General features: G+C 36.5%; 1 protein-coding gene across 5 annotated transcripts in view; it reads right to left on the bottom strand.

Annotated features, from left to right (window-relative positions):
- Positions 1-19,895, bottom strand: part of GRM8 (glutamate metabotropic receptor 8) — a 737,042-nt gene that overhangs the window by 131,596 nt on the left and 585,551 nt on the right. For all 5 annotated transcript variants that reach the window (XM_038556627.1, XM_038556630.1, XM_038556631.1 and 2 more), the window contains exon 8: positions 11,049-11,185. In XM_038556627.1, coding sequence (XP_038412555.1) covers positions 11,049-11,185 — 137 coding nt within the window. The remainder of the gene's footprint in view (positions 1-11,048; positions 11,186-19,895) is intronic.

Raw genomic sequence — 19,895 nt, 5'->3', positions numbered from 1 at the left:
CAGTCCATCTAACAGAACAAACTCAACTTCCCTATAGCATAGTCCTATTTTTAAAGCATATTCTAAAAATGCGTGTCTTTAAAGTCAAAAGAGAACTAATAGCCTAGCCATTTTTAGTAATTTTTACATTTTTATTAAAACAAAAGAACCTCTCCCATTTTCTATTTTAGTTTTCATAGGCTATAAGCAGTCGTGCTTCTTCAAGTAAATATCCCAAGTTGAAAATAATCACATAAGGCCTCTGATCAGTGAGGTTTACATGGTAGCATTATTCTATATAGATAAATGAATGAGGCCTTACACTTTTTAGAGTACATATTTTAGCTAAAAAACAATAAGTAAAAAGACAAGAAAACACATATAACGTAACTCTACTATCTGAAGTATCCAATTAGAAAATAAGAGATCTCAAAGAAACTCTAGTGAAAAGCTATATTTGGTTCCTAATTTTATAAACCTAGAAACTGAGGCCTCAAATATTAAGTCATAAAGCACAAATATATCTAAGGATTAGTGAGAGTTCAGGTTGAAAACCAGTCTCCTAACTTCCAGTGACGCTTTCCACATCATCACAGACCTTCCTAGGGTCTGTCCTTTAAGTCCTTCTGTACCCTGAACAACATGAAATGACATCTCTATCAAACATTTTATGGATATCATTTATAAAAATTGACTGGTTCTTTGACTTTATGGCTAGGGTCATTAGTTGCACAAGTTTAAAAAATTTAATTCACAGATCTTGAGCTCAAAGTATGTTCTTACTAGGAGATTCCCATAGTAATCTGTCCTTTTGGGTTCCCTTTAAACATTTCTACAAAGAGTTTCAATCAGTAGTCTCGAAGATCATACAGTGGTTTAATCTAAAAGTCATGTCTGATTTTTGGAATCTAGAACCATGGTCTGAATGCAGAAAAGATGCATATACCAACGGATCTGACAGCTATAAAGCAGTCAAATGAGGACTAATACAGCAAAGCCTACTGGTGTGTTAGAACAACTTAAGAAACAGAGCAGGGGCAACTTTGAGGAAGTCTTGGAAACTCAGTAAGAGTTTCATTTTAATACCACAGGCAGCAACTTTAGTATAGTATTGATAGAAGGAATGTAAAAAAGAAGCACAAGAAGAAAGAATACAGGTCTATTTTCAGAGACTATGATGTTCAAAGGAGCTAGACCTAGGTAGTACTACTTTTAAATAAGAACTTTTTCTTCTTAGGTGTATCTGCTGCAATTGTAGTAAGTACACCACATCCAAGGTGTCACTATGCCAGTTTTAAGTTTAAGGTACTACAGCAATAATGTTCTCTTTCTTATTTTCCAAAAGCATTCTATTTTAAAGGTTAACTGTAACTCTAAGACTGTCCGATAAAAATGAATTAGTTTGGTTCTGAGATAAGACATCACAGTCTTTCCTGTTTCTCTTTACATAAAACTCAACAAACGTCATAGTGGGTTTATACATACTATTTTGCTGGTGTCCTTCAAAGGGTGAATGGTTAAACAAACTTAGCACATATATACCATGGAATAATACTTAGCAACTAAAAGGAGCACACAACTTGGATAAATTTTGAAGGAATTATGTTGAGTGAAAAAAGCTAAACTCAAAGGATTATGTACCGTATGATTCCATTTACACAACATTCTTGAAATGACAAATTTGTAGAAATAGAGAACGCATTAGCTGTTGACAGATACTGGGAGAGGCATATGGGAAGGATGTGGATCTGGCAATAGAAGGGCAACATGGGAATCCTTGTGGTGATGGAAATGTTCTGTATTTTGACTATAGTGGCAGAAGCATGGACCAACACAGATTGGTCAGATTGCACAGAACTAAACACACTCGTACACACACACATACATCACATGAGTACAAGTAAAATTGGGGAGATTTGAACAAAATTGGTGGACTGTATAAATGTCACTGTCAAAAAAAAATGTCAATGTCCTGGCTGTGATATCACTCTATAGTTTTCAATATAATTGGGCAAAGAGGACATGAGATCTCTATTATTTGTTATAACTGCATGTGAATCTGCAATTATCTCAAAGTAAATTTAATTAAAAATTATTTTAGAACAAACACAAGCAAACAAGTAACGGTCAAATTTAGTATTTTTAAGTGTCCTTGCTATATCCCTCTGTCATTTATTTGTGGATTTATGCTTAACCCCCTGGAGATATATACTACTGCACATTTCTAGAACTTCATTGGAGATAAGGATCCATAACCTTAGTAAAATGCAATAGGGACTTTGGGGAGGATCCAGCTTCTGGCTCTATTTATCTTCCTTAAATAGTGGGACTTTTGAGGAAAGATGTCATGTTAAACTTCTGATTCAGTCAATAGACATGGTAACTTTATCCTTTTTAGTTTCATGCCCTTACCAGCAATTGATCTCTATAGCTGGGGGTGACATATTTTATTCTTATATAATACTTTGCAGTTTTCACTTGTAATTCTCTAGTATGCTGAAGATTTTAAATAACACTGATCTATCCATTGAGCTTTTTAAAAGTACCCTGGCATACAGGGTTCACATATATTTTAGTAAATCTACTATAAGAAAATGACCTTTTTTTTTTTACCAGTTATATCTCTATTTTACATTATCATTTTATGTTTATAACCTTATTTTAACCTTTCCTATTCTACTTATCATGTTAAAATTGTACTTACTTTACTCCTCCCAAGGTTAGAATAAGGATTAAAATATCACTTATAATTTTTTATTACCTTATTATCCCCATAAAAGTCTAGAATCACCATCTTTCTTTGCCCTTCTTTGGTGTTGATATAAAGAGGCACTTTGTATTTTATGTTATGTCCTTTTTGAGTTGCAATTTATTCTTTGATTTGCCTTTTCTAATTTGACCTCTATCATTTTTTTAGCTTTCATTTCCCTTGCTCTGTCACTGTCACAATTACTTATTAAAATAACTAATCAAGCCCTTGTGATGAATTTTTTTCATCAATAGTAACAGACTTTGTAATGCTCTACTTATATTTTCCCTGATATGCTACTAGATTCCTTGGATACTATTAGATTATTCTGGGAATCTGCCTTCAATGAGATTGAGATAACTGAATCCAGCATCTCAATTCTTAATGATATTAAGCCATATTTTATATGGCATAAATTTGTATTTCTTAAAATATCACATCAATGGCACATTGGAGGCACTTTATTTTTATATGGCATAATTTTGTATGTTCTTAAAATATCAGCATGATTCTTACTCAGCTGAACAGCCTAGATGAATCTATTGGTTGTAATTGCTAATGAGGAAATCAAACTTGACTACTAACTAAAATTTGTTAACTCTCTTTATTCTTTCTTCCTAATTTACTGGTTTGTTTGTTTATCCTGCTATGATAAATGAATCTGATTAAATCCTTTTAAATGTCTCATGGAACAAAGCTCAAATCAAGTAGATGAACAGATAAGGCAGAGATAATCTGTCAGACAGGCAGCAATGGGTATTGCTCCTTCAAGGTAAGCATCAGAAACCAGTAAGCAACTCAGAGGTCCCACAGGGTACAGGAAGTTCTGCAAATAAAAGCCAGTGGTAATAGTAACAGTTAAATCCTAAAGAATCTTATGTGGGTCTCATACATATACTCTCCTTGTTCCTGTGTGTAACTGAGTTTTCCATTGGTTTTTTATATGGCTTGATTAGATGGATCCTGAACTAGATTCTCCATACTGGCTTTTACATCCCTGTTCATCCTTGATTACTGTTATGGCTCCAAGCTCTACTTTTACCCCATGTGCTCCTAGGTTATACTTTATCTCCAGATTAGTATTTTAGGGTCAGCTCACTTTAATTGCCTTGAGACGATAACAGTACTTTTATTTTTTAGTTCATTAATTTATTCAGTGAATATTTAGTGAAACTCATATTGTGCTAATTGTTAAAGATTTACAGACAAGTAGAATAGATTCTTTGCCCTAAATAATCAATGCGTCTCTGAGAATGAATGGTAGGGGCCTTCTGAATGTCAGGCTTCTCCCATCTGGCCACCCTAATATTAGGGTCTTTCCAGCTTGTTTCCATGGGGATATCACAAATCAGATGGATCAAAACAGTTTCCGGTTCCCAGTCTCCAGACCAAGAGAGAATATGATTCTTTGTGAACACTAATCCTACTTTGCTAATAAGGATGTGTGTTTAAAATAGACGAGAATAAAGGAACATGGATGGATGCATTGTGGACTCATGAAAGAGACGTATCTTTGGATTCTCCTCCTGCTTAGTGCTACTAGTTCAGATATGACCCCTGGGACTAAATCTGAAATACCTACCTCCATATCATTACAGCACCCTGCACGGCAATGGTGCATTGGAGGCATTTTATTCTGAAATGGATGGATGGATGGATGCTTTTTCCATGGTCTATACACTCTTGCAACCATTTCTGGCCACTGAAATAACTGAAGATTCAATTTGAATCTCATCTATCAAGAAATTTTATTCAGTCCCCCTAGTTGGAAGTAATCATTACATCTTCTGAGTTCATAGTTTGTTCTTTAATCTGTACTTAATTATACTTTTATTGTAGTTATTCAAGTATATAATTGCCTTTAATGAATTGCAAAACTTTTTTTAAGATTTTATTTATTTATTTATTTATTTATTTATTTATTTATTTATTTGAGCACACAAATTGAGGGGTGGTAGGGGCAGAGGGAAAGGGGGAAGCAGGCTCCCCACTAAGCAGGGAGCAGGACATGGGGCTTGATCCCAGGCCCAAGAATCATGACCTGAGCCAAAAGCAGATGCTTAACCAACTGAGCCACTCAGGCACCCTAAATTGAAAATTATTTGATATTTGGAAGTTTATATTATTGAACTTTGTACTCCTCAACAGTTTAGCATTCAGCTCAGCAGAGAGAAGTCACTGAATAAATAATCTGTGCGCAAGTCCACTTCCTAATCAATAATCCTGGATCATTGTTCCATGTTTAATTAGTATTTAGAAAATATCAGCATATTATTCATGACATTCAACAAATACTTATCAAGCACCTACCCTGAGCTAGCAAGAACATAGTTAAAATTTAATCACCTTGACATTTGCTCAACATGTCAAGAACATGAATTTACTAAATGCTTATTTTCTCATATACAGAGATAGATCTACTGACCCGAAAATGACCTTTTTTAAAAAAAATAAATTTACACCTAATAAACCAAAATATATTTTTCACAATTAGTCATCTTGTTATAAGGAAAGGAAGCAGAATAGTCTTTTTCAGAATTGATTATAAAGGCAGGAACTACAGTGGCATATCAAGTTCTGTCAGAATGTAGTAAAATATCAGAGAATTGACTTCATGCTCATGGTTTGTGGGGAAGGGAGAGCTTATAGATGCTTGCCTCACAGGGTGAACTATCTTTCATAAGTACTGACCATGATAAGAAAGAGCATTTCCAAATGTAGGCAACTTGGCAAATGGGGAAATCAAGGCAGAGAGAGAATGCATGACTTCTAAGAATCCAAACAAATAAAAGGTCAAGTCTCTCCTCAAACACTGTTCCAACTTCATTCAATCCATCCTTACTTCAAGACTATTTCAATAGCTTTCATTATAGAAAATCTGCTTCTCTATGCTATTAATGAGTCTAGTGGATTTGGTTAAAAGTTTTTGATGTTTGGCCAAAACAGCAATCCCATGAGGCAAATGAGGGCACTGAGGAATTCTCACTTTCTGCATTTGAAGCAAGCTGAGGAACCCCCAGTACAGTATATATCTGACTGACCATCTACAGGAAAAAAAAAATATGTATATATAAATATATATATTCAATGAAAATATCTTTTTATAAATACTATATAACAAGGACATAGGAAAGACAGATTTCATTGGGTTAAACTCCACCAGAAATTTTGCCCAAGTTTCTGGTTGTCCCCAAAGCCTGTAGCCCAGTTTTTAATACCAAAATAAACATTTTGGGTGTGCTGCATAGGCACAGATAAGTTATTATGGCACATGTACCTCTTTTTAAGATTAATCCCCACCCCAAACAGCAAGATTAAGACAGAAAAGACTTTACATATGTGGAATTTTAGATTAAAATGACAGGTCCTCGGTAATAGGTTGGTTAGAGTGGCAAAACAAAATGAAACAAATTATCATTACCATCTTCATTTAACACCGAATATGTGGCAAGCAATGTTCTAGGATCTTTGTGTATGTGATTTCCTTTAACTATCTCATGAATTCTATGAAGTCGTCCTGACTGTTTCCATGCAGATGAAAGATCTGAGACTAAGACATAAAATGACATGCCTATGGCCATAAGACTCATCAATGGATGGATGGAATTCAAATATCTTTCTGACTTTGAGGTCTCATTCTTGACCATTATATTCTAATGTGTTCTGTCTTTATAATAAGCCTATTTATACAGATGAGAAAACTGAGGTTCAGGATTCAGTAACTGGTCAAGAGTTACTCTACTAAGGAGTGACCCACTCAAATTAAATCAGGGTCAATGAAGCCTCCAAATCACGCAATGGACACTGTGCCACTAATAATTGTGGTTAAGATACTCATATGAAGCCACAGTCCTTTACTAAGTTTATCTCAAAATTATTTACTTGAATAAAAAGAGAAGAAAATAAAACAATAAAACAGGCAAAACCATATGCCTCATTCCTACTGTAATCCAAAAAAACATAGCTCTGGTTGGAAGTATAAAAAAAGTGAGCCCTGCATTATTTTACGTACATCCAGTAATCTCCATATACCTCTTCCCTGTGGACTTACAGCAGCATATGGCTGTTCTTCTCGCAATTCAGGCTCGGCTGTTTACTCTGAACTTCTAGGTTACAATATGTTTTATAATAGCTAATAAGGACCACCGGCCCTCTTGAGAGACTCAGCCTAACAAAACGGAAAGACCTAATTGTTCAGATTCACTCTAAGGTAGACAATACACCCTTCATGCATGGACTGCGATGACTGAATAGAAAACCGAAATCAAACTAAGCAATTATACTAACTGATGGTAATCGCTAAATTAAGAACATATGTTAGTTCCATAATAAAGAAAAAGAAACAATAATATTGGGAACACTAAAGACAATGCTTTTGAGGAAATAAAACACCTCATAATTTTCCAGGAAAAAAAGAAAAAAAGACTTCCTCGTTTTAAAAATTCTTTTACTCCACTAAAGTATATTCAGGGCAAATTTGTCACACTCATATATGCTTAGTCGTATACTCTCTGTGTACAAAATTGTCCTATAGTTGAGTTCAGCCAGAAAAACTGGCTTTTTGAAAATATGCAGAATTCAATCCAGTAACAGACTGATATGATAAATGCTTACCATGGAGAGTGTAAAATCTGTTGTGAAATCTGGTTTAATAGGTTAAGAAGAGACGGAGTACATGGGGGAGAGTATCCTCCCCTGTCCCTCAGCACAACCCTCATCAGCAGCCAGATTAGGAACCTGTTTCTAGGCAGCTGCAGCAAAGCCGCGCACACACCTTGCTCAGGGTGCCTGGTACCTGTAGTACTAGCACTGTTGGTTGAGTGTGGCTCTATCCTGCTAGTCTGTGAGTGCCCTGAGAACCACATACTCAGTCTTGTCTCAAAACTTAGCACGGAGGGACCTCTGGGTGGCTCAGTGGTTGAGCTTCTGCCTTTGGCTCAGGGCATGATCCCGGGGTCCTGGGATTGAGTCCCACATCAGGCTCCCCTCAAGGAGCCTGCCTCTCCCTCTGCCAGTGTCTCTGCCTCTTTCTCTCTGTGTCTTTCATGAATGAATAAATAAAATCTTTAGAAAAAAAAAGAACAGAATGAATTTATCCAATCCATTAAAAAAATAACTCCCTAGCCACAATAGCTAGCCATATGCTACCACACAAAAAGGACGTTTGTATTTATCTTACATAAAGGATACTTTTTAAGTGTAGATGGATTGGCTAAAGTATTAAAGATGGGCAAAAATAGTAGACAATGGAGACAAATAGCATTTTAATGAAGACCCCTCAGAACTTTCTAAAGCAAATCCAAGTGCCTCTTCAATAAGCAGTGCTCTACTCACTACAGTGATTATTAGATCTCCCACTGGCCACATAGAATCATGAGATACTGGATTAATTATAGGTAATATTGATGGATTTCACGTGTGCCAAGCCCTGGACTAAATGCTTTATTGTATTCTTTCATTTAATTCTTATTGCAACCATATAAGATGTGTGCTACTAATATTTCCATTTTCCAGATGATAGAACCAAAGCAAAGCATTTGTTCCGTGCCTTGACTACTATCTAAACAGAACTTTAATAAATTGGTCACTTTCCAAGTACTCTGTACTCCTTCAAACAGGTCACCTTAAAACAGGTCACTGATCCAAGGAGAAACAATTTGTCCTGCTGAACTCCAGAAGTCAATCCTTGACGTATAATCTCTCCCCCCAGCCTAATTCACTTACTTTTCTGCTGAAAGATACATTCTCTCTGTTTCAGTAAAGCTGGCACTGCTATTTAGTTATAAATGGTCATTACATGCATGAGAAATAATTCTTACAAATTGTTTTAATATATTTTATGAACAATAACACAATAATAAACATAAAACTTTCATGCACTGTTAAATGTACATAAAAGAGCAACCTGAGATTCAATACGGAGTTCTATAATAAATATATCCTGCACATACAGAGATATGTGTACTTGCATGTATAAATATTTTAGGTATCTTATATATATTATATATAAGATATTATATATTATATATAAGATATTATATATTATATATAAGATATATATCTTATATATTAGTGCACATGTTTTTTTAACCATGAACTTTGTTATCATCCCTAATAATAAGAACATAATTAGCAGTTCGGCATTCATAAACATCAGATAAAAAGTAGCTTCCCTATTTTAACCCTTATCAAATTTTCTTTGCCACATCTAATTATTTTATTTCACATAGGTCCACTTTCAAAAAGGCTTTTGCCAAAAATCTATTGATTTTCAGATTGGCATTAATAACCTATAGAATTATCAAAGCAATGCTATGATAAATGTTGCAGAACAATAGGAAGATCTCCTCAGGCTGCTACATGTAGTAAACTGTAGATATGTAATCTTATAAAGCACAATAGTAGTTGGAAATACAAGCTGTCTTTGTGCATTATTGAATGCAGAAGTGTGATAATTATCAGGAAGTCATTTCAGAGACAGTAGATCATCAATATCCCAGTTTTATTATTTCTCATCATCTGCTTCCTTTTTAAAAATTTTGGTGGTTGGTGCTGCATAAGCATACTACTATATTTGGAGATACAGAAAGTGAAAATGTATTAAAAATACCAAACCTATGTCTTTTGAGTGGGTTCAAACACAAGAAAGCACATGTGCATGTGTTATACACACAGAGACAAGAATGATCTCCACCCTTCTGTATGTCGTCGTGAGCTTTTACCTACTGGCTAGGATAATGTATGGCTAGGAAATGAACTTGACTATTCATTTAGGAAATAAACTCAATTCTCATAGAGTTGTGATGGCTTTGAAAATCAAGAAGAGGAGGGAACCCTGGGTGGCGCAGAGGTTTGGCGCCTGCCTTTGGCCCAGGGCGCGATCCTGGAGACCCGGGATCGAATCCCACATCGGGCTCCCGGTGCATGGAGCCTGCTTCTCCCTCTGCCTGTGTCTCTGCCTCTCTCTCTCTCTGATGACTATCATAAATAAATTAAAAAAAAAAAAAGAAGAGGAGAAATACTTAAATTATAGAAAAGAATGAAATACACATTAGAATCATACAACAGTAGATGAATATGTTTCTAGTTTATTTGAAGCATTTAAAAGCACCTTCCTGCTTACAGAGGAAACACTGCTATTACAGTGAGTGATTGATTCCTTGGCCCTTCACTTCCTATAAATAGTCCTATTTTACTGTTGTCGAAGATGTGTTCATGAATGAACTCCAATCCTTAGCTAAGACTCTACGGCACACTCCTTATTTCTCTATACTGGAAGAAGCCAGTGTGCACTGATACCCCGCCACAGGTTATAAAAAGGTGAAATAATTCCTTATTTAGGGATAAGCAGATGCTGTGCCAACCACCCTTATACCCTGTTCCCTTTCTGGGCCTCTCTTATCCCTCAAGTTCAGGATCAGCTTCCTGCTCCAGAGCCCCGTACCATTGGTGGGTGCCAGTACCACATAGCTCTCTGCAATGTCTCCACACTTTTCCTAAGAGAGCCTCTCTAGAGGGCTGCTGCCAGCCAGACACATTTGATGAAGCTCCTCCACCCTGCAGCCATCCTGCATGCCACCCCCACCAGGTCCTCATAAGACCTGGTAGGAGGAGACAAAGCCCTCTGTGTTGGTGACACCAGGGCAAGCAAATGCCCAGACACCTTTGGCATCACCCCCAGGGCCTGGGACTCCACTTAGGCTAGGCTTTCCAAGTTTTCTTGACATGGCCACTTCTAGGAACTGCAAAATCTGTGGGTCTTGGGCCTTGTTGACACCCCACGTGTGTGGGGACAGCAGGCAGCCTGAAAGGCTGTTAAATGATCTGAACATCACTTTTGGGTATATTAACCGTCTCTGGTATTGTGATTCAAAGAGTTAATGTAATATAAAGCATAATTCACTTTCATCAATCATAAGATCTCAACTTAGGATATGGCAAAGGTGAGATATGCTTATTTTTAAGCTTAAATTAGTCATTCATGGCACACTCTGTCATTCCTCCTCCACAACACACACACATGTATACACACAGAGTGTACCAACACTTAGCCAATGAGTCTTTCAGAAAAGGACAAAATTTCCCTAAATAGAATACAGTCACTTAAAAGGAAACGAGGTCTTTCATTAAACCCCTCCAGATAGATTTCTTTATAGATATTTAAGATTTTCCATAACATTTTAAAGTTGAAGAAGGAATAAAATTATATATTTTCTAAAACTACAAGACAATTCTAAAAAATCTTGTTTTATAAACATAAAAATAAAGCGTCCCTTCTTGAGAACTACATACATTAAGGTAAATTTATATTGATACTTACTTTTAGATGAAGCTGATTGGTCCAGTGCCCGATGATTTTATATTCTGCACTTTTGTTGGTTATTTGATACTGAAAGATATCATAACGTCCAGGAGCATCTCCATTTTCATTAAAAGTGACAGGTGTCCCAGCACTACCTATAAATGTTTAGAAAACAATGTTAATAAAGTTTTAGTACGGTAGCCCACTGAGCTTATTTTTCTCTAAGAAAGAATAGATATAGATAAAAATATATTGCGTGTAGTAAGAGATATGAAGATTGCAATCCATACAAGGTCATTCTCGATAGCATAATAGCTTCTACAAGAAAAGAAATCCAGACATACATATAGGAAGAAGACATGCTTTATTATGCACATTAAAAAGTAAATGGTGAGCATCCAAGTTAGGCAATGTACATAACAGTTAAATAAATAGAAGTTGATAGGCTGAATATTCCATTCTGGCTACAGAGAGTGACAGTCAATAGAGATGAGTGTAAATGTCTTGAAGCATAATAAGAACTAAAAACAGCAACCAAAATCTGGCAGAACATCCTAGCCAAATTCCCTTGAGTTTTGCTTTATGGGACTTGAACTCCACTCTGAAGCAGTTCCCTATTCAAACTCTCTTCTCAGCCCCTGCTTCTGTCATCTCTGCCTGAGAGTGCAACAATGTAGACCACTGTTGGGAACCTCCCAGGGGGTGAGACAGTGATCACTGAGAAGTCCCAACTCTGCTCAGATCATAAAAGTTCCTCCAGGTCACTGGGGAGGGGCAGCAGGATGCAAGAAATGTAGCATTTTCTGAACTCTCATTTCTCTAAGAAACTTTCAACTTTTCTCTTTTCTCCTCATAGCTTCTGCTCACTTTTACTTGCCCTCTTATTAACTGTTCCAGAATGACAGGTTGTAAAGGTACAAGGGGATGGCTACTCCCATGCTTCCTTGTTCTGTGGGGCCCCGCTAAGGGAAGAGACCTTTCTGTTCTCCAAAAGCCCTTAGCTTCTCCCCGTTCTCCCACTTAGTCTTGCTGGATGACTTTGCTATCTCCACAAATTCACCTGACATCAATCCCTTTCTGTTGTGCCCATCTTCTCTCTGCAGGCCCCGTCCCCTGAATTTCTACAAGTAGAAATTTAAAATATCCTTTGTATGAATCTGGCCAACCCTGAAAAATGTAATTGAGTTGGCCTTTTGTCCGGAAAAAAATTTAAGTGACAAATGTCTCAATATAGCCATTGCTTGATTATGATCTACTCACAACACAGGTAAGAATATAAATATAAACAAAATAAATCAATCTCTTAGATTTAGTTATTTCAGAAATTTTGAAGTACATTAATTTTTAAAAGCTTTTTAATTGATGAGCACTAGTGGAGAAATGGAAACAAACAATGTGGGGCTGTGAGGTAACTTATACTTGTTAGGTACTGCTCTCAGAGTCTATATACCTCCTTGAATATTTTCTGTTCAATAAGAAATCTGTTGGAAAAAGCTGTATTTTTATCACTAAGCATATTGAGCACTTCAACATGTTTTTGTAGGAAAAAAATGATATATCCAATGAAGGTTTTATTTGCAAATGTTTGGCTCTGTTGAACATTGTTCTGGGGAAGAGCATGGGCTTGGCCAAGATTCAGGGACTGAGTTTGATTTCTGGCTCTGCCAATTACCTGCATGATCTGGGCAAGTCACCCTCACTAAATCTGTTTTCTCAACTGTCAAGCATGCATAATATCTGCAACCTTCCTGGGCTATTCCAAGGGTTACATGAGATGATGTAGGTAAAGCACTTAATGCATGGCTGGCACATGATAGGTGTGCAATAAATGGAAGCCATCGTTGTTATTATCTGTTCCCTTGCCTACACTTCTGCTCCCATGATCTACATTATCTTATTTCCACAATGCAAAAAGCAACACAAGAATAATTCATTTGCCTTTATGAGAAAATATTATAAATATTGTAAGTGTAAGCCACTCTGTTTATTGTCATGTTTATTACTTTCCTTCTTCCCTCTTGCTACAAAATTGTATCCATTTTCTTTTTCATAATGACCTGCACTATTGGGCAAGCAGGAAAAAAATGAGAAAGCTAAAAATGAAATCATTTGATTTAGCAAACTTTGGCACCCTTAAAAGAATGAATATATAGGACTTAAGTCATTGACCAAAATGCCACAGGAAATAGCAACTTTCAATAGAATCTCAATTATTCATGCTCACCTTTTCCTTATCCAATTTATTTTATCAAATATTTATTACAATCAATAAATGGAACTTTATCTTTGGATTAGAATATTATAGTTTAATTATTTAGGGATCAGTCAGATTACTGGTACATGTATCAGTTAGCCTTTGTTCACTGGAGACTTGAGCTTCTGACTGTATTCTCCATCCCCATTCCTGTTATCATTCCTGGTGGCCTCATCATCCACCTGGATGACTCAACATCCTGGTCTCTGTGTTGGCTGACTTCCTCACTTCCCATTATCATCCCTCTCATGCATCTCACCACCCACCATGATCACACTCAAAAAGCTGTCCTTTTCAGGAACTACATCATCTCCCATATTTTACTCTCTGATTACCACCCTCCACCCTCACTGCAACAATTCTATGATCCCCTAAATCTACTGACTCATTCATTGCCCTCAGTTGGTCTTTATACTTCACCTACATGATAGTTTGTTTACCTTCCTGTTCTTGCACTGGTTCTATGCTCTTCTTCCAACCAACTTTATTTCTCTGCCAGATCACAATCCGTGTTTGAACTCAATTGTATATCTCCTTTGCCTATATTCAAGCAGCTGAATGTTGTTTGAGATAATCCTAAAGCTTTAATATCTGGAAGGGCCAGGCCTAGACTGAGGCAGGTGAGGTAACTCAGGCATGACTGGGAGAGTGGGTGCCTCCCTACATTCTGCACATTAGGCTCCTCACTCAGTTAGTTCATCTGTCCCAACATTCTGTCTGGTCTTACTTTAAATTCATGACCTCCGATTTCAGGGGTGTGTTCAACATTGCTCTGGAATCTTCCACACTTTCCCAACTAGTCTACCTTCCTGCTCTGGATGACTATTTCAGGCCTCACATATCCAATACCTTCCTGCCAACCCCCCATCACTTCAGCTTGTCTCATCCTTTCTCACTGAGAAAAAGCAGCAAGAGACAAACCTCCCTCATCTCTCCACCACAAGCCCTGCAAGCTCCCTACATGTGCACTCATATTAATCTCTTCCCTCCTGATGAGGCGCACATCCACACTCATCTTTCCGGGTTCAGGCATACTCCTCCCCTGGTGCAAGGACCCCCATGCCCTCACTCACTTCCCAGGCACCTTCAGGTTCTTTTTTTCTTTTTTTTTAAGATTTTATTTATTTATTTATTTATTTATTTATTTATTTATTTATGAGAGAGAGAGAGAGAGAGAGAGAGAGACGCAGGCAGACGGAGAAGTAGGCTCCATGCAGGGAGCACGATGTGGGACTCTATCCCAGGTCTCCAGGATCCTTGGGCCCAAGGCGGGGCTAAACCACTGACCCATCTGGGCTGCTCCAGGTTCTCAGTTCTCTTTTCCTCCTTGGACATCAACAATTTTTAGACTGTCCATATTATTCCCTTCAGTTGACATATGAGTTCTAATAGCTCTCATCTTAAAAAAAAAAAAGAAAAGGCAAGCAAACAAATCCCATTACTGACTCTATTGCCTCATTTATCCACTCTCCTGTTTTACTAACGACTTTTTAAGTGAGCTGTCCACACGCTCTCTATTGTCTTATTTCCCCCTAACTCTTCATACTGTTTTAATTTGAAATTTAACCTCATATCTCCACCAAAGAGTTTCAAATGTATACATCTAGCCCTGAATGCAGACTTGTCCAACTACTTGTACCTCCATTTGGTTGTTTGATAATCATCTTAAACTTAATGCATCTAGATATGACATTTGATTCTTTTCCAAATATGTTCTTCGTAGTCTTCCCTTTTTAGTAGTCAGCTAACAACAGTCCATTCACTCAATCAAGTCAAAACTAAGTTAAAACCCCATATCTAACTGTAAAATGGGAAAAAATGAATGTAAGCTCTGGGCTTTAATTAATAACAATGTGACATTATTGGTTTATTAATTGTAACAAATGTACTGAACTAATTCAAAATGTTAATAATTGGAGAAACTGTGTATTGAGTGGGGGTGAAATATGAAAAATATCTGTACTATCTTCCCAGTATTTCTGGAACTCTAAATCTAAAGATGTTCTTTAAAGTGTAAAGATTTATTTATTTATTTATTTATTTGAGAGAAACAGCATGAGCAGGGGACGGGCAGACGGAGAGAGAACCTCAAGCAGACTCCACACTGACCATGGAGCCTGACACCAGGCTTGATCTCATGACCCTGAGATCAGGATCTGAGCCAAAGCCAGGAGTTGGATGCTTAACTGCTTATACTACCCAGGTGCCCCTAAAGCTGTTCTTTAAAGAAGTTTAAAAAAAACTAAAAGAAAAATGATGAAATGATTTTAAGCAATACATTTTGTGCAACCCAATATATGCAAAATAGTATGACATCAAAATGTAACTGATATAAAGAATATTAATGAGGTATTTTACATGTTTTACATTCCAAATCCTCAAAACCCTGTGTACTACCTACAGATCATTCCAATTCAGACTAGTATTTCAAGTGCTCGATAGCAATTCATATCAAACCGCATAGGCCTAAAAGACAAATTATTTCAGCAGTCGTTGCTCTAACCCTCCATGCATTGAAGAAGTCCGCTGCTGAATCCTTTGGATCTCCTTTTCAATTTCAACTGGGCTGAATGCTTCTGGCCTCCACTTCAAGTAAACAGAACCCCCTTTCACTAGTTTCTCCCCTAAAGAAGTGTGGATCCACCAAAGTCTGACCCAGGGCTCAGTGGATACCAAATCCAGAGACGAGATCCTAAAATAAAATCCCAAATGCTCTGGTAGTAAAAACAAGCAAAAGCCTACATTGAAGGCATTAACAGATTCTATCTCCAAAACATGTCCAGAATTTACAGTAATTCATTCTCTGCCTGGCAGCCAGAGTGATACTTTGAAACACAAATCAAATCATAAGGCTCCTCATCTTAAGATCATACAGTGGTTTTCCATCTCACTTAGAATATAACACAAAATGTTTATCATGGCTTTTAAGGCCTTATTATTTCTCCAGTCTTACTCATTTCTTTAATTCATCCACCCTGGGCTTTTTTTTTTTTTCACCCTTGTTTTTTCAAACACATGAAGTTTGCACTAGCTCAGGACTTTTGTGGGTTTTTTCTTTTCTCTCTCTCTCTCTCTCTCTCTCTCTCTCTGTGCCTCTCCAATATTATTTCCATTTGAATATTTGCATGACCAGCTCATTCTCATCATTTATATCCCAGATCAAATATTACAGTGATATGTTCTGTGAGATCACCATATCCAAATTAGCCTGCTTCCGCTCTCTATCACTCATTCTTACACACATTGTTTATTTCCTTCATAGCCCTTATAGGCATAAATATGTGGTTTATTTAACTGACATATTGTTATATTATAAGTTCCATGACTGTGCAGCATTTTCCCATTATATTCCCTACAACATGTGAGGCATAGACTGTTGGCTAAGCACCCAAATCCATTTTCTCTTTTCTTGGTCACATAGCTTGGCTACATTTCCAATCTTCCCTATAGTTAGGGGTGGCCAAAGGATTAGCTCCAGTCAATGGAATACAAGTTATAGGTCTAGCCCCTCATTAAGAGCCTCTTGAATGGTCTTCCATGATCATTTTGCTCTCTGACTGGCTAGAATGGAAATATCATGCTGGGCAACTAAGGAAGCTACATGTTAAAGATGGTGGAGCTTGCATCAACCTGGATTTCCGTGTGTTTGGAGGAGGTCTTTGCCAGTAACTGGTTCACCCATCCATTCATCTGGTATTATTACCTGAGTTAAAAAAAAAAATTCTATCCTTTTTGAGCCATCATAGCTTGTGAGTCTACTTCTTACAGCAGACAATCATAATACACTATTTCTAGAAAAGTGGGTTATCAATCGTTATTAAATGCAAAACTAAAATTATGTTAAATTTGGAAATAAATGCTTCACTTCATATCCCTGTATATAGCTTTAAGAATAAGACAGAATTTTACAATTGAGTATCAAAGCTATTGGCATGGATCAGTAACTACTTTCAGATTTTCCTTTAGAGTTGATATTGATTATTGCAATCCACAAGGCTAAAATAAAGGTGAAATCCAGAATGTGTAACCATACTCCAGAATTTCACTCATTCACCTTGACTAAAGTATTCACTTGGATTTTTTTCATAAAAACTAAATGTAGAGATGCCTGGGTGGCTCAGCAATTGAGTGTCTGCCTTTGGCTCGGGGCATGATCCCAGGGCTCAGTGGATCGAATTCCGCATCAGGCTCCCTGCACGGAGGAGCCTGCTTCTCCCTCTGCCTGTGTCTCTTCCTCTCTCTCTCTCTCTCTCTCTCTCTCTATCTCTCATGAATAAATAAATAAAATCTTAAAAAAAAACTAAATGTAAAAGTATTAAAAATTTATGTCTACTTTTATGTTTTTTGTGTTTAAAATGGTTTTCTTTAGCTAATTGCTTTGGTGTATGAAATAAATAGGACAAGAAATGTGGTTGAATGGCATTTCTAATTCTTTCAGCCAAACCCTCCTTGATTTTTCCATTAAGAAATTAAACTGACAATAGTATTTTCTCTCGTAGAACTGTCTTTATGATGCTTGCATTAAGTTACTTTAATAATCCAAAGTGTCATTAACATTAATGAACACTATTTCAGAAATAGAAATACAATTTATAATTGCTTTGATAGTATTCAAATAAGCTGATTGAACTTTCAAAATAAGAAAAGATCTATTATTTAGTGATACTCATCTCAGGGAAGTGGATGAATTAGGAAGTTAAATAAAATCTCTGATAAGAAAAGTGACCAGAGAGACTACTAAAATATCAAATGTTTGATTAAAGGAAAAAATGGAAAAGATCATGTAATAATTAGGCAAGATTAATACTACTTAAGAGGATTTTGGGAACAAACTAAAGTGGGTGGCAATACTCTGATTTCAGTATATTTTCATTCTCTAGCAAAAAATCTTTCTTTATCTTGAACAACTTAAAACTTCTATTGCTTCTTTTCAGGAGTATTTAATATCATATATATATATTTATCTGTATACATAATTTCCATTATGTTATTAATTAATCATTACACATATAACAGTAGTGAATACATTTATTAAAGAGAAGTATGTGAGTACATATATTCCTGCCTTTTCAAATTTGCTGTGCTAGGAAGAGGTCTCTGACTGTCTAGTCCAATGTGTTGCTGGAAAAGAAGGACACTTTTGCCATCTAGATTTAAAATTATCAAATTTATCATTTTTTATAAGAATGCTTACTATGAGAGGTGCCTCAATAGTTCAATCAGTTAAGCATCTGACTCTTGATTTTGGCTCTGGTCATGATCTCAGGGTCCTATAAGGAGACTGCCTAAGATTCTCTCTCCCTCTTCTTCTGCCCCTCCCCAATACACATTCTTGCTTTCTCTTCCTCTCAAAAAGAAAAAAAAAAAGAAAAAAAAAGAAAAAGAAAAAAGAAAAGAAAAAGAAAAAAAGAGTGCTTACTATTTAAAAATTTCATTTTTGATATTTGCCTTTTTTAAGAGAGAGAGAGAGAGTCTGGGAGGCAGAGGGAGAAGGAGAGATAATCTTCAAGCCGACTTCTTGCTAAATGTGGAGCCTGCCTCAAGGCTAGATTTCACAACCCTGAGATCATGACCTGCGTCAAAACCAAGAGTCGACACTTAACCAGTTGAGCCACTAGGTGCCCTTGAAGCTTCTTTCTTTTTTTTTATTTTATTTAGTATTTTTTTAATAATAAATTTATTTTTATTGGTGTTCAATTTGCCAACATACAGAATAACACCCAGTGCTCATCCTGTCAAGTGCCCCCCCTCAGTGTCCGTCACCCATTCACCCCCACCCCTCTCCCTCCTCCCCTTCCACCATCCCTAGTTCGTTTCCCAGAGTTAGGAGTCTTTATGTTCTGTCTCCCTTTCTGATATTTCCTACCCATTTCTTTTCCCTTCCCTTCTATTCCCTTTCACTGGCTGGCTCAGTCAGTAAAGTATATGACTCTTGATCTCAGGGTCATGAGTTCAAGCCCCATGTTGGGTATAGAGCTTACTTAAAAAAATAAATCTCTAAAAGCCCTTGAAGTTTCATAGTAAGACTGATACTGGTATGGCAAGTCTGAACTCTCTCTTATTTCTTCTCAGAAGTGTTCTGATTTCTCTTTGCTTTATCTTCTTTTAGAACCATTTTAAGTTCCACAAACAATGCTGTTTAGAATCCTGGAAAATATATGGAATCTAGAAATCAATAGGGAAGATTTAACATCTTTACATCTTCCTATTTGTGAGCATGAATTGTGCCTCAGTCATTTGAGTCTTCTTCTGTGGGTTTTAATAAAGCTTTATAATTTCCTTTTCATAGCACTTAACCATTTTTTTGTAGATTTATTCCTGGGAATTAATATTCTCTGATACCACCATAAATGGTGTCTTAAATTATATTATCTACTACATTGCTGCTAGTATATAAAATGCAGTTGATTTTTTTTTTCCCTATTAGTCTCATGTCTACCACAGAGGTTCTCAGGTGGGGGTAATTCTGTCCCCCAGGAGACATCTGTGTTTCAGAAGAATACATGTGCAAGGCAAATCTGTTTCAAAAGATAGAAATATTGATTATTCAGGAAGGATAGGATGATAAGTTGGTAATGGGAATATATGTTTGAGTATAGCTATTTGTCAAA

This window comes from Canis lupus, chromosome 14, assembly GCF_011100685.1.
Source record: "Canis lupus familiaris isolate Mischka breed German Shepherd chromosome 14, alternate assembly UU_Cfam_GSD_1.0, whole genome shotgun sequence".
Lineage (NCBI taxonomy): Eukaryota > Metazoa > Chordata > Mammalia > Carnivora > Canidae > Canis > Canis lupus.
Note: the sequence above shows the minus strand (reverse complement) of the source record. Positions and strands in the feature narration are given on the sequence as shown.